The following is a 14,604-nucleotide window of genomic DNA, read 5'->3' as shown; positions in this document are numbered from 1 at the left end:
TGGCACTGGCATTGGGGCAGTGCTAGCACAAGAAGGAAGGCCTATTGCCTTCCTAAGCCAAGTGCTAGGCCCTAGACATTCTGGGTTAAGCATCTATGAGAAGGAATTTTTGACAGTCCTAATGGCAGTGGATAGATGGAGGCATTACTTGGAAGGGGGGCGATTTATCATTTAAACGGATCACGAAAGCCTGAAATACCTTTTGCAGCAAAGCCTTCAAGCGCAGCTGCAGCGCAAAGGAATGACCAAGCGCATGGGATTAGATTACACGATACAGTACAGAAAGGGAAAAGAAAACATAGCAGCAGATGCCCTCTCCCGATGCCATGAAGAGGGAAGCATTGCCACAGTCACAGTAGTGACTCCACAGTGGTACGAGGAAGTGCTCAATAGCTATGGGAAAGACCAAAGAATTACGACCTTGCTGGAAAAACTGACTGTGAGGCAAAAAGAGGTGGAGGGGTACACTCTGAAGGAGGGAATGCTGAGGTATCAGGGACGAATAGTGATCAGGGACAGGGCTGAGCTAAAAAGAAAGATCATGCAGGCCTTGCATGAGTCGCCCTTAGAAGGCCATTCCGACGAACAAAACACATATGTGAGGGTTAAAGGGATATTCTACTGGCCAAGAATGAAGGCGGAGATCAAGGAGTTTGTGAGGGGTTGTGATGTTTGCAAAAGGTGCAAAACAGAGCGGGTACCCTACCCCGGACTGCTGCAACCCCTCCTTATCCCGGAGCAAGCTTGGACAAGTGTGTCAATGGATTTCATGGACGACTTACCTAGATCAAAGGGTAAGGACAGTGTTTTGGTGGTGGTGGACCGGTTTACTAAATTCGCTCACTTCATCGGATTGTCCCATCCTTACACGGCTCAGGAGGTGGCGAGAGTGTTCCTCGATCGTGTGATCTAGCTGCACAAGGTTCCCCAGAATGTAATCTCCGATAGGGATAGCATTTTCACCAGTCTGTTTTGGCAGGAGTTGATGAAATCACTAGGAACGGACCTAAGGTTGTCCACGGCATACCACCCCCAAACGGACGACCAAACCGAGAGGGTGAATCAATGCCTTGAGACCTATCTAAGGTGTATATGCCTAATGCAACCCAAGGAATGACATAGGTGGTTATCTTTGGCACAGTGGTGGTATAACACCACCCGACATTCAGCTATTAGAGTGACCCCCTTCGAAGTTCTGTTCAGATACAAACCACCCGTGCTACCAGTAATAGGAGGGGGATTAGATGTAGCCACGGTAGAAGAATACTTACAGAAAAAGAGGGAAGCGACTCGGCAAATGAAACAAGAGCTAGCCTCTGCCCAGCACCGCATGAAGCAGTACGCAGACAAGAAGAAGACGGAAAGGGAGTTTGAGGTTGGGGAGGAGGTGTATCTGAGATTGAAACAACCACACCTGAGATCACTGACACAAGGGAAGGCTACTAAGCTTAGCCCCAGGTACTTCAGGCCTTTCCCTATAATTAACAAGGTGGGAAAAGTGGCGTACCGATTGCAATTGCCGCTCGACACTCACATCCACCCTGTATTTCATGTTTCACTATTGAAAAAGTCAATTGGGGGGCAGCTAGCAAGTTCCACGCTGCCACCTTTACCTAAGGAAAATGAACAAGCTGTAGAGCCGGAGGCCATACTCGGGAGACGAGTGATCTAGCAAGGAGGGGGGCCTTAATCCAAGTCTTGGTTAAATGGCAAGGGAACACTACGAAGGGCAACACATGGAAATATCTCCCTGAACTGCTCCAGAAATTTCCCTGCGCGATGAGCCTACTCAATCTTCCTTGAGGACAAGGAAGCATTCAAGAGGGGAGCATTGTCATGCAGGCAGTTTACCAAGAGAAGTTTTTAAAAATTTTTGCTAATTAAGACCTTCTAATTGTAAGTTCCTTCCGGCTATAGCCTTAGGCACTAGGGGGACCAATAGGTTGGTTAGAATCAAGTTGTTACACGGTTAAGGGAGGGGGCCCCATCTGTCAGGGAAATAATTCCTCTAACGTCCTTATATAGGGCACTACCGTGCAGTGTAAAGGCATGCAAAAACAATCGAGAATATTCTCCTCCAACTACTCTCTCTCCCTTCTTCCTCTGTCCCTCTCGTCTATCTCTCTCTCTCTCTCAATTCCTTGCTATCTCTTTCGCAATTCCCTCAGAATTGTGGTAAACGCAGCCACAGCCGCAGCAGGGTTGTGACAGGAGGACTGCAACATCAGAAATGATATTGGTGGTGAATGGCATTATCCAAAGGGAATCTGTAACAAACAAGTTGATAGGGCAGCAAATGCAAATGGACAATCTAATATTGTTGAAAAAGATGTTCATAAAGAGGGAAATTCCAGCAAACACAAGGAAAAAGGAGTTGCTGAATTGTTTGCGTGGAATCGGGAGGTTTGGCTGAAAATTCAATCAATAGTAAGGAAGTTAGTGCTAGAACCAAAGCAAACTTATCAATGGTAACTCAGGATTCTAAAGAGGAAAGAAGATTAGTGTCACAAGAAGAACCTTCCAAGCCTAAATTTTAAATTTTCTGCTTTGTTTTTGTTGTTGCTAGTTACTGTTTTGTTGCTGTAATTCCTTATGTCGTAATAGCCTTTATTTTATGTTGTAAGTTCTAGAAGGAGGCGGTTCTTCCATGTGCAGAAAGGGGCAGAGAATCTCAAAGTTTGTTATGAGAGTAGGACCCACCTGGTAGGGAAATCTTTCCTCCCAAGCGCTGGGGATATATTTGTCTACCCTCAACGAGAGAAAGGCATGAATGGAAAATCAGAATTCTTATTGTTCTCCCCTCCAAATTCTCAGTTCTCTCTCTCTCTCTATATATATATATATATATATTCTCCCTTTCGTTCTTCCTTCTGGATTGCTCCCACTCTTCTCTTCTCTCTGTTACCGCTTCTTGTTCGCGTGTTAAGCTCTAGATGGCATATTGTCAGGCCAAGTCATGACAATTAGATGAAGAGATCTGTGTAGACCACACTTTACAAGAACTGGAAGCTGATGATTCGGGTGATAATCAGTCTATACTGCAGATTGGAGGTGAGAACTACTATGTAGATGGCTTCCATACATCTGATAGTCTGGGAAGGGATATTGTTTCATTAGATAATTTGGATGTAAATCATGTTGGGAAAGAAGGTCAGGATGAAGGCCTTATGGCAGCCACTGAGGAACCGTTGTCTAGGACTGCAGTCACAGCAACTCCTAATTCTAATGCTCATGGACAGCCTTGGTCTGAGTATCCAAGGCAAGTCTACAAATTTGCATTGCTACATTTCCAAAATGTTACTAATATTTTTGTAACAAAGCATGGTCATGGGTTGAATGGGGATACAATAACTGCAACTATGGCTATAGATCTACCCCCTTACTTGTATTGGACGGTAATGAAGTACTAATGGAAGTCACGAACATGGATAGTCCTTCCGTTGGACTCCAAGGTGCAGCTACTAACTATGTCAATCCGGAAGTGGCTGATCATGTCCATAGATTGGAGACCAAACTTGATTGGATAGCTATTACCGGGGGTGGTTGTATTGGGCTTGAAGTCGATGAAGTTTTCCCTATGGAAGTTTTGGGTCAACTTAGGCCTGGAATTGATCTTGGAAATCTAAGAATGAAGACAAAAAGGCCTAGAAGGAGAAAGAAGGAAAGAGGAATGAAACAGATTGAGAAAGCTGGTATTGGGTAAGAGTAGTGACCAATTGCTAAAGTTCTTGGGGACAAGAACTTTCTCAAGGAGGGAAGAATTGTCATGACCCCGAGGATCCCCAAGGATATAGTAAGAAATATAATAGTATTTAGCTTACATGCATTACCATATTTTGTAATTTCCTTTTCTTTTTCTATTATAGATATTTGTTTTAGCTATAGGCAATTACAGTCACTATTGTAACTGCACATGGGTGCATGTGCAATGTAGTGAGGCCATATAAGCCATAGCTAAAGAGGATGGAAAGGTATGTTGAATGATAATTGAATATTCTTATTTCTCTCTAGATTTCTCTCCCAATCTCTAGGGGTGAGCACAACTTCGGTTAAACCGGAGTAACCGAACCGAACCAACAAGTTCAGTCGGTTCGATTCGGTTATTTTTTCAAAATTTCGGTTCGGTTAATTTTTTTGGAAGTTTGGTTTTCGGTGTTTGGTTCGATTTTTTTCTTGAAATAACCAAAATAATGAACCAAACCGAACTTACAAAACGACGCCGTTTTGGGTTTACTATAAAAGCAAAAGTGAAAATATGCCATACACAAACACAGCTAGAAGTGAGAAGACCCAAAAGGTAGAAGGCGGAAGGACCGAACTAATCCTTCCGTTCGCTCGGCCCTCTCTTTTCCCCATTGTCCCCGACCCTCCGATACCATTACCCCCTTCGATGTCAACGTCGACGCCGAAGCAACGCTTCCTCTCTACCTCCGACGCCAGCTGTTGTTTCCGTCGAAGCAACCACCTCCAGGAAGGTGAAGGGTTCTGCAACGCCAATGCCGACACCGACTTGGACCTCCGACACTTACAACAACACCGACGAAGATTGCATCTCTCTCTCCTTCGATTTGCACCACTGTGCTCACCTGTCGACGCCGATGGCCCCTTTGGTATGTTTTTCGACAACTTCTATTTTACATTAAAACCTATATCTATTAAAATCCAACCATTAGATGCATTTGATTTTTGGGCATGTGGGTCACTGAGCCAAAGCAAATTGATGGTTGATTCCGATCATCGGAATCTGCCGTGGATGGTGGTCGGCGACGTTTTTCCAGAAACGTGTTTTGAGTTTTTTAACTATAGAATTAATTTTTAGATCTACAAAAAATCAACCCCAATCAAACTTATTTTTGGATATATGAATCAACATAGTCGAGGGAATCCAATGATCAATTCCAATCATTTGAATCACCGGCCGACCAGGTGGCTGGCAACAATAGTATGGTCGAACTAATGTTCGATCTCTTTGGTTATTTTCTAGGTTAGTTTGGTTTTCGGTTCAGTTCGATTCGGTTACCATGGTTTAGGTTTCGATTAGTTCAGTTTTAGTTAGTTCGATTAGTTGGGGTTAGTCGGTCGGTTCGATTTGGTTATTATATGCGAGTCGGTTCGGTTCGATTAATAATTTTTGGGCGATTCGGTTCAATTATAACCAATTGCACATCCCTACCAATATCCCTCATTTCTCTCTAATTTCTTCCCCCCATTTTTGTCCAATTTCCCTCTCCAATCATTATATTCTTGGTTTTACTTCTATCGGATTCTTCCAATTCCCAATCCAACCCTAGGCCCATGACAATCGGGTCCTAGCTGATGTTTGTGTTTTAGCTCTAGTGATATTTTACTTTTATTTTTTTGTAAGTTAAAATTATACCACTAGAGACTTAATGGATGAGTAACTAAATCTCACAATACTCATGCACGGGGTTCATGGGCTATTGAGTCGGTCCAATGAGTTCACCCAATCCACACCCAGAGAATAATGCCTGCAGGTTTTCATCAATAGCAAAAAAATAAATAAATAAAAGGCTAAAATTTCCAAGATCCATGATCAAAAGCCTTTTCAATATCCAACTTATAGATCAAACAACAATTGCATCTTTAGCCATGCCACACTCAAGAAAAGTAAATTGTCTTGTAGTAAGAGCATTTCATTCTCTTCTACATTAGGATTTTTTGAACTGGTTAAACTGAAACTTTCTCATTACCATTAATGAGTTCACCCTTGCGAGCAGAAAGGGTGGTCAATAGAGTCAAAAGAGAGAGCAATGGAACAATTCAGGTATTTTCAAGAAAGCAAAGTGCACATCTGACTGGAGTTCTTTTGGAGCCTGACTACAACTCCTAGTCAGATGTTGTTCTGTCTGGAGCTTGACTTCCCCCACCTACTAGGCTACCTTTGCTTCTTTTTTTTTTCCATAGAAAGCAGTCTATGGAAAAAAATATGACATTATGCAAGCAAGGGTAAACTCATTAATGGTAATCAGCTATCATATAGAAAGGGTAGCCAAGGGTGAAGCAAGATGCTTATGCTAACATCTAGACATACACTGCCAAGCACAAACAATTAAAATGCATAAAATTACAAGAGCTACAAAGTAAAATTTAAATATCTTACCAGAAGCATCTTTAGAAGTGCATGAGTCCCAATGTGTGCAAGTGCACTTTTAATCCTAGCATGTCCTTCGAGCTCATCAACATAGTGCGACACACTTTCCCCTTGCTCAAAAGTTTCAACCAAAACAGCAGGATGCACAAGTGGATAAACAGGCTTTGGAAAAGAAACATCCCTCCATCGACGAAAATTATAAATAAAGCGGCTGAGATGAGCAGCTTCCCTTGCAAGGTCAACTTGAGACATCATAAAAACTGCAAACTGCTGGACACTTTCATCCAATCTTAACCATTTCAGAGTAGGAATGAACTTAGAACATTTTGCTACTATATTTATTATCTCAAAATCTCTTCTAATAGATTCACCAACACCAGGATGCCTGACTTTTACTGCAACAACAATAGGCTTGATCCGTCGACCTTCGTATCTGTACTTCAAAGAAGCTCTGTGAACTTGAGCAATACTTCCAGATGCTACAGGTGCCTCCTCAAAATTATCAAAAATTTCAGAAAGCTTACGGCCAAAAGCTTTTTCAATAGTCTTTTTTGTGTATGCAAAGCTGTGTTCAGGAGCTTTTGTGTGAAGCTCTGACAGTTCAGAGCACAAATCCCTTGGGAATAGATCTGGTCGAGTAGCTGCCCACTGGCCCCATTTTATGAATGCAGGGCCTGCCTGTTCAAGTGTATGACGAACTAACTGAAGCCATGCTTTCCTATACTGAAGTCCAAAAGAATCAGCGAACGGAGCCATTACTATGCAGGGAGAGAACAAAATTGTCAAGTAAAATGCTCTTAGCAACAAGATCACTCCTTCAAACACTGCAGAAACCAGTGACGTTATAAGAGCATGTCCATCTTGTGCATGCATGTACAACGTATTCCTCGAGTGTAAGAAATTTGTGTCAGGATGTGATTGTGCTAATGCCGCATTACCACATGTCAAGGCACATACTCCTGGAACAACCACATAAGAGCGACTCAAGGCCAAACTAACTGCTTGAGCAATTCTAGTTATGTAAGAGAAAGATCGGAAATTGTTATAAGGCATCAGAAAAATTCTCCTCCAAGCAACATAGGCATGATGTGCCACTGTTTTACTTGCAGAGATAACATAAGAACTCCTGGAGAAAGTTCTCCTGCTAAAATTGTCTGTGATTCTGAATGTTGTGAATGAAGCATATCCTCTAGTAGGAAAAAAATATTGAGAGTCTGACTTGTATTGCAATCTATGTGTCTTGACTGTAGCAACTGCCCCATGCTTCCTTCCTTCTGAATATTTGCAACTGTGGTTTGTGCGAATGGAATTTGCAATTTTCCTAATTTTACCAATTGTCAAAAGTCTGCACCCATAGTACAGAGTCAATTACCATCATAAAGATTAGTCTTTATAATAATCAACATGCCATAGCATTTAAGTCTTTTAGATTGTTTTCCTAATACATGTATAAGAGCTTGTGAGCAAGCAGCAGTAGCAAGCAAGGTTGCTCCTTTGTAATTGCACTAGAAAGTCAAGGGTTCAAGTTGTGGAAATAGCATCTTTGCAACAAGAAAAGGGTAAGGTAAGAGACAAAAAAATGACCTCCCCCTCCCCCACAAAAGCATCTGCAGGGAAAAAAGCCTTGTGCATGGGGGATGCCCCTTATGTGTAAGTAAATAGCTTCTTAATATGTAGTGAAGTATTTAAAGTTTAGAGCAGAACATGCTCTAATCTAACAATGGAAAGCTCCAATGCTACAATTTCCCATTCGGGAAAATTGCTTTCTGTATGCTTCTATCCTAGTTATACATATGAAACAGTATCCCTTTCAATTCAACTTTAGTTGCCATCCTAGAGAAATTGCAAGAGACTAGACATGCAAGGAACAAAATAGCCAGGCAATCACATTCCTTATTGATTCGAAACAAGAATGATACGGCCCTCTTAACTAATCTATTGTGCTTATGAATGCATGTCCATAAAAAAATTTATGCCTATTCAGCAGGGCAAGGAGAAATTCTCTAAGCAAAATCTGGCTTTTCCAATTTCATGGGAATTATGGTGAGCGTTATTTACGATGAAGCCGGATCTCTATCGAACCTTAAAGATAACCCAAAACAGAGGCTTCCCAACATGTTTTTCGGATCAAACACGCAAAACCATAATTAAAACTAAACAAGGGGAGAAGATAGTAAATTGTCCAGAGCAGAGCAATCCTCAAAACAAACCCTAAACTCAAACCCCCGCCCGGCGAGTCTTGACATATTAAGTACTCGAGAAAGAAAGAAAACCTAGAAATCCTTAATAGGAGCAGAAAGCTACGGACCTTGACATGGCGACGATTGGATTTCAATGACTAACGTGGTCCTAGCAACCATTGTCTGCGGTGGAAGAAGGAACGAATGATCTGAGACGCGGTCTCAGCATCTGGCGGCGCCGCCACCACCACCACCACCGTCGTTTCTGGGCGTCGAAAGGTCGGTGAGTTCCGCGCGTTTGGGGGGTCTCTGGTTATGTGGAAAGACCTAGCTCCGAAGCACAATAGGCATAATAACAGACAGGGACTAATCCCCGTGATCTTGGGGTGGTCGAACCGAAGCAACCGGCTCGGTGTACGGTTCGGCTCGACCGCTGTTCCCTTCTGGGTGGCTGACCTTTCTCTACGTTTACGTACGATGTCCACAAAGAAAAATAAATAAATAATACAAAAAATGAAATTTTAAAAAACAATATCGTTTCACCTGAATTATAATTTAATATAAAAATATTATTTAGATATTTAAAAATAATATTTAGTATGATATTTTTTATTAATATAATGATGTATTTAATTAACACAAATATATAATATATAAATACAAAAATATCACATTAAGGGACATTTATAAATATCTAAATATATGCATATAATATTTCTAAATTTAATTTGATTTTTTATGTAGCATACCCCGAGAAAGAGTTCTCCCAGGGAAAGTATCATTCCTTGGGAGAAGAAAGTCTCATGAAGGACCCTATGAATAGTTTCCCTGAGTTAGTTTTTCTTGAGAAATATCTTACACCTCTAATTCACCTAATCGAGCAATTCTATCCAAGAAGAATAAAGGAGACCTTTCTCCCAAACAACCCTGCCCATGTTATCCCATATAACGTAGCCCATCTAAAACAAGTTTTCCATCCCATAAGGGACCATTCTTTTGGGGGGATTTTCATGAAAGTCCTCTTCCAAGCTTAATTTTAGGACTATTCCTTGTGCAACTGAGACAATATCACATCTTGAGACCGAAAGAACACTATGTCCCCATGAACATGTGTCATGTGTCCTAATCAAGACCAAGGCTATAAATACCCCCCCGACCCTTCATATTTGGGGACTTTTTTTTTCCTCTTTTCAATTTTCCAAGCTTTGAACACCCACACAACTCAATCTCTCCCCGAGAAACCTTTTTCTCCTCAATGACCCATCTCACAACATCCTTTTAGTATACTTTTTCTACATTTCAGATTTTACCATGGCTTTGTCTAGTTCAAGTATCAGAAAGCCCACATGGGATAAATCCAGGGTGCCTTCTAACTACTTTTTGTCTTGCAAACTATATCTCCGGGAACACATCAACTCTCTCGAACAATGGAGACTTTCTTGAGTTATTTTCTTCTTAACAACCCATAACTCTCTTAAACAACAAATAAATCATTTCTCCAAGGTTTTTCTTAGCTTTCCCGGACACTGGATCAAGCTTGTCCTGGGCAATTGCTAGCTTCTCCCAATGCTTGGTGTTCCTTTAGCAAAGCCTTGTTCCTTTGCTTAGCCTTGCTAACTTTTTATTAAGATTTTTTTATAACAAACAAAATTTAATTATTGTATTAAGACAATAACACCAGAACGCTCGAGTGACCTCTCTTAAGAGCCTTTCTTAAGGACTCCAAGGGATGCTCCCAAAAAGAGCTCATAAGTCATTTGATAACAAGAAAATCTATTTTTAGGAGATTCGTAGGCCATCTAGACTAGGAAGCTTATCTTCAGATCATGATGCAAGAAACCCTTTTAGTAGATTATAAATTTCAAAAGATTTGATTTCCAAATATTACTCACATGAGATCATGAATAATAAGTCAAACTTACCTCCAATATGTCCACCTACAAATCTGAAAGAACGTTTGATATGCTCGCCAAAGAATGTGGTCTTTTTGGTATCCTTCTTTCTATATATAGGAGAATCCTCCTCCGATTGAGATACATTCAAAACTTTACACTTATTGTACCTCTATTTGTCCTGCATTCCACACTCTTATTCAAATACTGACTTAAGCATTAGAGGGCATGTGTAAGAGGTTATACGCGTCCCTTAACACTAAAAAAAATTCAACTTTTAGCGACGAATTTGCTAAAATTCGTCGCTAAAACTAAAAATTTTGTCTCTAAAATTGGTGTTGTTAAATTTTAGCAACGAATGGATTCAGCGAAGGGGATGCTTCTGTCGTTGATTAAAAAAAAATTAAATGTAAATATAATAATAATAATAAATATAAATTATATAAATTAAAATTTGAATGTAAATTTTTACATTTATTTAATATAAATATATAAAAAAAAGTCTGATAATTAATAATTTTTTTAATTAATTAATTAAAATAACTAACTCACTAACAATATTTATAACATTATATTTGTACTTCTTATTTTAAAATAAAAATATTAATATTTTTATTTAAAATTATTATAATATATTTAATAAATAACTACTTAAAAATAATTTTACAAATAAATTGTATATTCATTTTATTTTTTATGTATAATTAATATTTCATTAAAAAAATTGACATATTAATTTTTTATTTCTAATTTTTTTTATCTCATTTAAATCATCAATAATATGTACACAATACACAATAATATATACAAAATATGCAATTATATAAATGTAAAATAAGTAATAATATACATGCAATAAATATAAATAACATGGATATTTTTCATCTAAAAAATATTCAAAGATGTATTTAAAAGTTAAAATAGGAAAATACAAAAAATATAATGTACAGAAAAAAAGAAAAGAAAATACCTTATAAATTTTGGTGATACTCGTATCTTCTAAATATAGACTCTATAAAAAATAAATAAATAAATAAAGAAAACTTTAAATATGAGGTTAGGAGTGTAGAGGGGGCGAGGAGAAGGGGAAGAGATGGGCAATAAAGAGTGCAGAGCGGGGGGGGGGGGGAGGGGATTTATATAGGGGGAAATTCAAAAATGAGAAGAAGGTGCAGACGAGAAAGGAGGGTACGAGGGGGTTTAGTGACGGACATCTTCTCATCACTAAATAGGAAAAAGAGGAGAATGGGGAGGGTTTAGTGACTAGAAGATTCCCCATCGCTAAACAAGAAAAAGGGGAAGGGGGCGTAGGGGGGAGGTGTTGTTTAGGTTGTTTGAAATAGCAACGGGCAATTACCAGTTGCTATTTTTTATAAAAAAAAATCAAAAATTAAAAAAAATATTTTAAATATTTTTAAAAAATCATAAAATATAAATAATATATATATAAATAATAAACAAAATCTCAAATTTGGAGTATTCTACTTTCATGTTATTCATAGAGTTCAATAAGTAATCAATATTTCATGATCAATAATATATTGGAAGACTCTTTTAAGTTTTCAAATATCAATAGATTGATTATTTCGTTTCTGTATATTTTAAAAAGAAAAAAAATCTCTGAGAGTTATTTTCTAGATCCGAAATAGAGTACTTAGATTCTCCAAATAACTAAAAAGTGTAAAATGTTTGAATCTAAATGGGGTTCATGGTGGTGAAGGAACAGGATAAAAAAAAAAAAAAGATTCTAGTTGTAAGATATTTAATAAAATTGTCACTGGAATTGAGGTCTTATTCAAATAGAAGAATAAATTCATATATAAATAATATACTAAACAAAAAATAATAAATAAAAAATATTATATAAATTATATATTTGTACTAAATAAACAAAAATTATATATATAAATAATATTTTTAAACTCCAATTTAATGTTAAACTAGCAAAAAAAAAAATGATTTATGATTTATATGTTAGAGAAATAATTTTATAAGTAAATAATTCTAAATATTTGATTAAAAATATATTCAAAATCTAATAAATTTTGTAACTAACTCTAAGTTTATTTGTAATTTTTGTACAAATAAAGGATGATAGAGTACCTTCCATGATCTCCAAATATACAAATATATGTTTGTGTCTTATATTTAGATATATTTTTTTTCTTTGTGTCTTATATCTAAATATATTTTCTTATATTTGTCTTATATCCAAATAAATATATATATATATATTTTTGTTTTTTGCCTTATATTTGAATATGGATTTCTTTGTTTGTCTTGAATACGAACCGAATGCAGATGGAATATTCCATAACTAGTTCAAATGAATATTAATTTTAATATTTATTAATTTTATTTCAATGTTAATTCAAATGGAAGTTTTATAAATTATTATATTAGCCATGAAAAATTCAATCCCTATTTTGATTTTAATTTATAATTTTATTTTTTTTATTAATTTTGCAACTTAATGATGAAATATTCTATCACTAATTTTGAATTTAAATATGAAATATTATAAATTTAAATATAAAAAATTTCTTTGTCAAATGAAATTTTAAATTTAATTTAACTATTTTATGAATTTTACATTTTAGTAACAAAATAATTCGACCGCTAAAACTTATAATTTAGATTTTAATTTTTTCTAATTTTAGCAATGTAAGAATTCCGTAGCTAAAAGATTTAAATTTTTTCCCATTTAGCGACAGACTTATTCCATTGCGAAATTATCTTAAATTAAATTTTAATTTTATGTTCTTTTAGCAATAGAATTATTCAGTCACTAAATTAACAAATTTAATAAAAATTTCAAATTACGAATTATATTTTAAAATTAAAATCATGAAATTAAATTTAGCGACAAGACCATCAATAGCTAAATTTTAAAAATATTAAAAATTATTTAACGATGGATCTCTCCGTCGCTAAATTAAAAAAAATTAGTGACGAAATAAACTATCGCTAATCCATCGCAAAAATTTAGCGACAATTATTCCGTCACTAACCTGTCACTAAATTCTGTCACTAAAAAATATTTTTTGTATAGTGTAATTGATTACTCCTTTGCAAGTCACCCTCAAACTTTGGTGAAGACACTCTTCTGCTATAAATAAAATTATTGTTGTAATGATCTAGCATTTATCGTGCAGGTCTTCCAATCGATTTTCAATTCCCTTGTGTTTAACTCTTCCAAATAATGTAATGATATATAATTTATCGACTAATGGGGAGTTTATATACAATGAAAAGTGCATATCATCTTGCCCTATCTATGGAGAGAAAACAAGAATGAGGAGTCAATCCTCTTTTTCTTTCGACCCAATGTGACAAATGGAGCATCCAGAATCTCCCAATTCCTGCATGCTAAAATAAGATGCTTTGCATGGAAGTTGTATCCTACATGCCTTAAGTAACATATTTAATGTCTGTCATTGTGTTTATACTAGGGAAATGGGTTTTGGTGTTTGTAATGACGCTAAAAAAACACGAGAGCTTCTATCCCCTAATTGTTTCTTAGCTAGGGGTGTATGGGAGGAAGTTAAATTGCCTTTAGATGTTGAGAAGGCGGGCGATGTTCCACTTCTAGATTTCTTAATTAGATGTTGGGAGGAATTTGCTTTGCTTTGTTTATATTTCTTTACGATGTTAAATTACTTATTCTATTTATTTATTATAGATTATGGACATTAGTAAAAGTTTAATTTTCTAAGTGATTCTTATTCATTAATTTAGAACATGTAAAGTATATGTATTTAATTATTTGACACCAAATCATTTATATTTTTATCTCTAAATTAGGGAAAAAATTGTTCGTTGCTAATATTAGCAACATAAACTTTGTCACTAAGAAATAATTGATTTTGGAGTCAATTTGTTTAATTTTTTATCATTAAGAAGGCGACAAAAGAGTTCATCACTAAAGGTGTAAAGTATCAACTATGAAATTATTTTTTCTCTAATAAGTCACCATTTTTGGCATTTGGTTTTCTATCCCTAAAACAATAATGGAACTATTCATCGTTAACAAGAATAGTGACAACTTTGTCACTAAAATGCCGACAATTTTGGCATTAGCATGTTCATATTTTTGTTCCTAAATCATTTACGAAATTATTTTATTAGGAATACTTAAGACCATTACTGGCATCATAGATTTTGTAGTGAAATCCAATTATTTCATGTCATCCTAAAATTTTAGTGCTTTAGTGACAAAAATTCTCCTTTTGTCACAATATTTATATAACAAGTATTAGCTACATGTTTTACTTATCAACTATAAATTCATGGTAAAATATATATTTTAACCCCTGTAATTGTAGATTTTTTTTTTTTATTTAGACACTCAAACATTTTGTTATTTTAAATATACATTTGAACTTGCAAATTTGAGTCAATTGCACCCTTAAACATTTTT

General features: G+C 36.3%; 1 protein-coding gene across 2 annotated transcripts in view; it reads right to left on the bottom strand.

The window, feature by feature from the left end:
* LOC127795026 (uncharacterized) overlaps positions 1-8,636 on the bottom strand; it is a 31,412-nt gene extending 22,776 nt beyond the window's left edge. Inside the window, exons 1-2 of one of the 2 annotated variants that reach the window (XM_052326425.1) lie at positions 8,421-8,636; positions 6,122-7,457 (exon numbers count right to left, since the gene is read on the bottom strand). In XM_052326425.1, coding sequence (XP_052182385.1) covers positions 6,122-7,457; positions 8,421-8,428 — 1,344 coding nt within the window. In that variant the 5' untranslated portion in view covers positions 8,429-8,636. The remainder of the gene's footprint in view (positions 1-6,121; positions 7,458-8,420) is intronic. The other variant, XM_052326426.1, reaches the window with a different exon arrangement.
* Between the last annotated feature and the right edge of the window lie 5,968 nt (positions 8,637-14,604).

The sequence above is a fragment of the Diospyros lotus genome, chromosome 2 (genome assembly GCF_014633365.1).
Source record: "Diospyros lotus cultivar Yz01 chromosome 2, ASM1463336v1, whole genome shotgun sequence".
NCBI classification, from domain to species: Eukaryota; Viridiplantae; Streptophyta; class Magnoliopsida; order Ericales; family Ebenaceae; genus Diospyros; species Diospyros lotus.
The sequence above is the reverse complement of the archived record's forward strand: the minus strand, read 5'-3'. Positions and strand labels throughout refer to the sequence as shown.